The sequence below is a fragment of the Lytechinus variegatus genome, chromosome 18, assembly GCF_018143015.1.
Source record: "Lytechinus variegatus isolate NC3 chromosome 18, Lvar_3.0, whole genome shotgun sequence".
Taxonomy (NCBI): domain Eukaryota; kingdom Metazoa; phylum Echinodermata; class Echinoidea; order Temnopleuroida; family Toxopneustidae; genus Lytechinus; species Lytechinus variegatus.
The window spans coordinates 13,605,720-13,613,794 of NC_054757.1; the positions used below are offsets into that span (position 1 = coordinate 13,605,720).

Here is an 8,075-nt window from a genome sequence, read left to right on the forward strand (position 1 = left end):
ACCTTTTATCGGATGGAAAGTATAGCCCCGTCGAATTAAATGATAAATTAGCGTATTTTAGCATCTACTTCGCAGACACTTTTTTTAACGTTGAGAATCTACTGGAAATGCCCGTCAAATCACAATGGACAGATTGGAGGGCATTGTCGAAAATTAGGACCGGACGAAATATTGCAAATATATTGTTTGACAAGAAACCAGGACGACACTCCTGTTTTGAGTCACCGATTTTCGACAAAGGCTGCTTTGTTATGAAGAGCTTTTAACAAAAAAATATATCAGGGTTATAGAAAGCATCTGCGAAGTAATTGCTAACATGCCCTATTGTATTATCTACGCAGACGCAAGTAGTATTATTTTTTTACAACGTCGATAGTGATTGCTTATAATAACGCGTGAAGAGTAAAATTGGAAATCTATCTTGTCAATCTATCTTTTGATGGTCCCAGAATGAAGTGCAGATGTTTTAAAATTTGAAATAAAGTTGGCGTGTCACAGTAGATTTTTAAAAATCACTGCAGAAAACAAAAGCTGAAAAAGGTAGAAAGCCCTATATGAATCATATGGCAAATTTACACCGAGAATTAAATTGTCTATGATTAAACAATTTGAGCATAATAGTAAGAATATAAAAACGACCCATGTATAGGCCAGTTCATTTCGAGTAATTCAAGGAAAACGAAATGAGTTTCGAGATGTCCAATGAGGCATTTGATCAGTTTCCATTCATTTCGGGCATTTCTGAATGGAGATCCGGGGTTCCATACATGTTGTGGTCAAGTACCGGGGTCAAGTATAAGAAGTAATTTTCCATGTTTAACTCAATTTGGCAATAAGAAGGATTATGGTTGTCCTTATTACTCTTATGTGAATATGAAATAAGCGTTTTTAAAATGATGAGCAGTATATTTGCAGCACACAGACTCGTAAATCAAAACTCTGTTTGAAACCATATTTCGAGAAAATTCATTTTATTACTCGCAAAGTTGATTTGTGATTTTTCCGAACTGAAATCATAAAAATAGTATACATAAAAGTATAAAAATGGGTCGTAATAATCAGGGCACTATATCGTTATTACAGTTATGCTTGCTTTATGTTAATGAATATCGTTTCTGGAACATGATAAATAAATCATATAATTCATCCTCAGGACAGTTTTTTTTATTATTATACACATTTTTTATTATTATACACATCATCATCATCATTTTCTGTTCCCGCTATTATTATTATAAGCGGTAGTATTAGTAGTAGTAGTAGCAGCAGTAGTAGTAATAGTAGTAGTGGGAGTAGTAGTGGTAGCAGCAGCAGTAGTAGTAGTACTAGTATTAGTAGTAGTAGTAGTAGTAGTAGTAGTAGTAGTAGTAGTAGTAGTAGTAGTAGTAGTAGTAGTAGTAGTAGTAGTAGTAGTAGTAGTAGTAGTAATAGTAGTAGTAGTAGTAGTAGTAGTAGTAGTAGTTGTTGTTGTTGTAGTAGTAGTAGTAGTAGTAGTAGTAGTAGTAGTATTATTAGTAGTAGTAGTAGTAGTAGTAGTAGTAGTAGTAGTAGTAGTAGTAGTAGTAGTAGTAGTAGTAGTAGTAGTAGTAGTAGTAGTAGTAGTAGTAGTAGTAGTAGTAGTTGTTGTTGTAGTAGTATTAGTAGTAGTAGTAGTATTAGTAGTAGTAGTAGTAGTAGTAGTAGTAGTAGTAGTAGTAGTAGTAATAGTAGTAGTAGTAATAGTAGTAGTAGTAGTAGTAGTAGTAGTAGTAGTTGTTGTTGTTGTAGTAGTAGTAGCAGTAGTAGTAGTAGTAGTAGTAGTAGTAGTAGTAGTAGTAGTAGTAGTAGCAGTAGTAGTAGTAGTAGTAGTAGTAGTAGTAGTAGTAGTAGTAGTAGTAGTAGTAGTAGTAGTAGTAGTAGTTGTTGTTGTAGTAGTAGTAGTAGTAGTAGTAGTAGTAGTAGTAGTAGTAGTAGTAGTAGTAGTAGTAGTAGTAGTAGTAGTAGTAGTAGTAGTAGTAGTAGAAGTAATGTATATATATATATGTATATATATACATATATAGATATATATAACACATAATTGACATGGTGGGTGGGACATAAAATAATATAATCACCCGTCCCTTCAGGTTAAGGGTAGTCCTATGCCATTACATCTCCGCCTCGCCGCCCTGCGCTCACCCCTGATCAGATGGCATCAGACGGTTATTACGGAGGTGATAACCATTCCTCTATATTGCATGACGAAACTCCATCTGCAATTCCATCAGGGATAGACCGTGTTGCAGTTATAATTGCAATCACATAACTACTGTCGCCCTAACGATTTTGGGGGGTTTTCTGAGGTATACACGGGAATAACGTACCAAGCGAAATTGAATATATTTAAATGTTCATCTCTCTCTGCCTCATTTGCTTCATATTGCATAGAAATAAAGAATGTAAAAAAAGTTCGTTTTTAATTCTAATTGGTCACATGATCGTGGCTTGTTATCTTTTAGAGATGAAAAATAGTTCTGTAATCACCTCATTCCTGTGGTATCTGGCTTTTTCTAAAAGGGAAGCAGGTGCATCCTCGTCATAATGAGATAGAGTGGGGGAATCAAATTGAATGAAATAGCTTGTACGGCGACAGAACTGCATATTTTAGATATTATAGAGACGAGGGACAGGATAGTGGGGGTGGGGCAAGAGAAATAGCATAGGAGTACAGACAACAGAGAGTGGAGAGTAAAGGAGGAGTGTGTGGGGGTGTATGCGTGTGTTGTAGGTGAGGGTGTGTGTGCGTGAGTGTGGGGGTGTGTGTGCCGTGGCCGAGTGGTCTAAGGCGCCTGGCTATACATGGAAAGTCCGGAGTTCGATCCCCAGCCGCGGCACCTATATGCCCGTGAGCAATGCATTTAATCTACAATGCTCTTTTATCCTCCTTTCAATAAATGGAAATGCTATATGCATTATTGGTAACTAGGTGTGCACTTGTTTAAAAAAAAAAAAAAGTGTGTGAGTGTGTGTGAATGTGGGGGTGTGTGTGGGTGAGAGAGGGAGGGAGAGGGGTGGGGGAGAGAGTTGGTGAAAGAGGAAGAGATGAATTGGGGAAGAGAAGAGAGGGGAGTTAAACACAGTGGCACAGGGTGGGGAAGAGAGGGAGAGAACGAGAAGTGAGTTCATATCAGATGAAGATGTCTTCTGGGGCAAAGACAGCATGCGGATGAAAACATTCACACACACGCCCGAGCACGCGGTGCGCCATTCCCTCACAAATATACACGAATACACACCCACATACTTTAATGCACTCCCCACACCCACCCTCGAACACAAAACACACGCACACTTATCCAATAAATAAGTCTTGCCCTGCTTACCTGAACATAGACTGCATGGGTATCAACGATTTTTTTTTCTATAATAGGACACCTATAAAACTGCTGACTTTCTGTCAAATTTAGATTTTAATGATACCCAGCTGGTATCATACCATGCACCGCAGCATTCAGAATATTTCCCACCCCATTCGCTACACCCACACCCACACACCCTTAGCAACCAGAGTAGCAGATCACCCTAAAGAGTCCACTCTTCGAACGATGTCATAAGCCAGAATGGTTTTGATAACCAATATGAAATTGATACAAACTTCGTGACAGGGAAAGGCCTGTAGCAAGGCTTAATGATGTAATAGAGAGGCACTATGACGTGCGATGAGGAATACGAATTGAAATCATATCGTAAAATCGTCTGTCTAATCAAGTTTTCACCTTCTACCAAGCTTAAATCTTCATTGTCGAATGGTACTGTTTCAATAAAGATAGACGTTGAATGTTTTAGGTAAGAGATATGATATTAAAGAACACATTTGTCTGGTATCAATTTGATTAGAAATAAAGAGTAAAAACGTATCGAAGATTCCACACAGTAAAGCTACGAGCAACAAACAAAAATGGTTAAAAAGCGCCAAACTCGAGTACAGGCATTTTTTTTTCATATTGTATAAAAAAAGTCAAATATTTTTTTCCAAGAAATATAGGCCTATGCGATTTCGTATACCGAGAATTGATTATGAACAAAATTTATGTCCGTGTTTTTTTAACAATAAAGAGTATAATGTAGCAGTATGAAAAAGAAATCCCTTATATTTATGGCTTCTGATAAGAATTTAACAGAACGCCGCAAACATGATTGACATAGTCATGGTAACTGTAATTGCTAATTGTTCTGTATAAATCATATTCCAGCTATGAGAAAAATACCTGAACGTTTTGTTTTTTTAAGAAACAAATCAACGCACCATGTCAGTAAGTATAACAATGTTTTCCTTGTGTGAATGAACTCTTATAGTGCATTTGTAATTTTCATTTAGAGCAATGCTTTTAATAATATAGAATGAGGGTCCGCTAATCACTTAAAACAAAATTACTCCACAGCATATTAACACTGCCCTTAACCGCAAGCTTACCTTGGTTCTTTTGCTATAAATGGCGCTATAAAAAGTAATGTTTATTGTCATCATCATGTTGAAGGCTAAAAGAGAGGATTTAGTGAAATGACTAAAAATCCTATTTTGTTATACCAATACAAATAAGATTACTACTACTCTTATATCTTTATTCCCCCCCTTCAGTTTATTCTTTTTCTTCCTTTTCTTCTTCTTCGTCATCATCATCATCATCATCTTCTCCTTCTCATCCCTCTCCTCCATCCTCTTCTTTGCCCTCTTTTTCTTTTCTTCTTCTTCTTCAACTTCTTCTCCCCTTTTCCATGTTTCCTGTCAAAATAAAAAATCTCATCCAGACGCTCAATAAATTAAAAACATTAGAAGTAACTACACTCAACAAATCAGTTAAAAAATTAATAGGCTCAGCTAGGTGCAACTGTTATTCTAGTCGTATTTAACTATTTTCTGCCATGGTCTTATTTTACTAGAACCGAATTATTTCTGACTGGAATATATGTCACAAATGTGACTAGACATAATTATCAGTTGCACACAGCTGACTACTTGTCTGGTCAATTTGACTCATTTGTTTTAAGAGTGTGTTTTTAAGAATTATTGAATTTTAAAGAACAGAAAATTTAATTTGGAAGTCAGATCCTACCTCTTTCCTTGTGACAGTCTGCATGTTATTGGTGGAATCAGGATTCATGGTCTAAACCTAGTTAACTTGAAGACTTGAATTGGTGGAGTACAGGGGTGTTCCTTGCAAAACGATATCCAGAGAAATACTTATCTTTGACGAGGCGGTGACGATTTGTTGCCAGCTCACTGAATGCAGGGAGCAGACTGTATTATTCCTCACCAAAATGAACTCAATTTTGTGGAGAGCAGGACTGTAAGCTGGTACGCAGAACACTCCTTCACTGTAATTAGTGTCTGTTCCCACTGCTGAAGATTCAAATCAGAACTCAATTTCATTTCAGCGACTCTTTGGAATTGCATGGACATCCCAGCTATTTCTCGGGAAGACAAACACCCCCATGAGCTTTTATCGTGGCACGTCGCAGTGGCTCCCGAAAGTAGTCTGATAAACTAAGGGCCAGAAAGGAGACAGTGGATATCTCCCTTGTCGCACCATCAAGAATGTACGATGTGCATCTATAGACAGAAATTGTGTCATTCAATTGGGCAGCTCCAAAACGATCAGTCTTGCACTGTTCACACTCCCGAGGCTGTTGAACAGACTGAGGGTGCTCTTGCTCCCCCCCCCCCCCCTTGGAACACATAGGGTTAGTATTATGGTTGCGATCGGTTTTGCGACTCCTATTCATGCGATGATTGTGTTTAGGGTTAAGGTTATGTTTTAGGTTGGATACTTAATGCAAAAATGTGAACATTTTCCATCTGAGTAAGCGTCGCCGAAGCACAGGCCTCCAGCAAAACAGGTTAATATTGACAACGGAGTATTACGTCAGATATTGACGATTCCCCACGGTGCATAGACATAGGCGCCGGAAGCGGGGGGGGGGCAGGGGGGGCACTTGCCCCCCAAATAAAATTTTTGGGGGGGGCAAAACGAGATTTTGCCCCCCCAAAGTGCCCACTAAAATAGAAAAATTATAAATTATTTAAGGACAAAAGTAAACGAAGGAAGCACCTTTCTGCCTAAAAAGTGTCATTTCCATTGTCAGAAATGAAAAAATTTCGCCCCTGACGGGGCAATTACATATCATAATCATAGTAAGCTTCGCGTCTTTTGACGAACATGTCCCTCTGTGAAACATACCTTTGATAAGCCCCTTTACCATTACAGTGTTATAACGTTTAACCTTTTAATGCATACATTTCAGACTAAAACTGAATGGCAAATTGAAAGTGTACCACATCCGCTTTTGGAATGTAATTGTTTTCTTCTAAATAATGTTACATAATGTACGTTATGAACTGCGGTAGTTCGTCAATCAGTTCATGATTATTTACAAATGAAATTTCCTGGAATTTGATATTCATCATTTTCTGGTTATGGTCACATTTTCCCCAGAAAATATGTAAAGAAAAAAGAAGATTTTGAAGTCATCCAAAAGTGCTTCCGAGCCATACAAAACATGCAAAAGGAAATACATAAATCGAGTAATGTATTAAACTTTAATGATTTTCAGAAAAGTTTTAAATTGTTAGATTTCTTTTTCCTCGATCCTGTTACAAAATATGAAACGTATTGCCCACGCATGAATAATCAGGGAGTATCTCCAATGCTGATGTCAGAAATGATTTGTAAGAATGGGTATTTAAGTGCTTATCGACGTCTGCCACGTCAGAACAGTATAACATTTTAAATTTGAAAATACATTCATTAGAATTTCTTTTGTTTCTGTTTAATACACTCCTTGTTCTGACAGGAATTTCTTGAAACTTATGATTGTGCTCTCTCGCGTCGTCGGTGTGTATGTAAATGTACATAAATACATGTTTCTGAAAGGATATTGCATGAAAATTTTAATTTCTGGTATTTTGAGTCAATATAAGCGTGTTACGTAATTTAAAGGGATGGTCCGGACTGAAAATATTTATATCTTAATACATAGAGTAGAATTCACTGAGCAAAATGCTGAAAATCTCATCAAATCGGATAACAAATAACAAAGTTGGTGAATTTCAAAGTTTAGCAATATTTTGTGAAAACAGTCGTCATGAATATTCATTAGCTGGGCTGATGATGTCACATTTCCACTTGTTCTTTTGTATTTTATAATATGTAATTAGGTTTATTCAAATTTTTTCCTCCAAGAACTAGAAAAATTGGATTGACAACTGATTTAGTGCATTAGATATTTATTGCTGCAACTTTTTCATTATAAGGGGGACATATTCACACAAGTATGAAATAATGAAAAAATTATGATTTACGTAATAACATAATAAAACGGGAAGTGGAGATGTGACATCATCAGCCCACCTAATGAATAATCATGACGACTGTTTTTACAAAATATTGCTAAACTTTAAACTTCAATAACTTTATTATTTGTTGTCCAATTTTGATGAAATTTTCGGCATTTTGCTCAGTGGATTATACTCTATGTTTTAAGATATTAATATTGTCAGCCCGGAACATCCCTTAAATTGATCAGACATGAAAACCACATACCGGTTCGACCGTTTCGCGCATAGATTTCATATAGGTTCTCATAAATTATGAGTATAGTTTTCGTATTGAATTCTATGTTCAATTCGCAAGGAAATTTATTTTTGAATGCTCTTAAAAACGCAACTTTTATACTCAATTTTTACACAAAGTCCTTAGCGTGGGGGCGCCACACCCTCTCCAGCTCGATCGCTTCGGTCACTCACGCTGTCAAAAATATTGTGCCCCCTTCGGGATTTTGCCCCCCCAAAACTGAAAGTGTTCCGGCGCGCCTGTGCATAGAGCTGGGGGGGTCATCTTGACTACTACTACTCCAAAAAATATAAGGTTCGATTCTTAATTTGATCGTATTCACCAAGATTAATCCACATTTAAGAATTTACAATTAATTGTAACTTTATATGGACATGGAGGTGGTAAACCTCTTTGACATAATATTATTTGCGATGCACGTGTCTAGTACGGATGAAGCTATTTTTATGGTAATAACAGGAACTAGCATAATGATTGGAGAAT

The 8,075-nt window shown here is 36.8% G+C and overlaps 1 protein-coding gene across 1 annotated transcript in view; it reads right to left on the reverse strand.

The window, feature by feature from the left end:
- Positions 1–5,321, reverse strand: part of LOC121432127 — a 16,266-nt gene extending 10,945 nt beyond the window's left edge. Inside the window, exon 1 of the mRNA XM_041629981.1 lies at positions 5,076–5,321. Coding sequence (XP_041485915.1) covers positions 5,076–5,123 — 48 coding nt within the window. The 5' untranslated portion in view covers positions 5,124–5,321. The remainder of the gene's footprint in view (positions 1–5,075) is intronic.
- Positions 5,322–8,075: the final 2,754 nt, after the last annotated feature.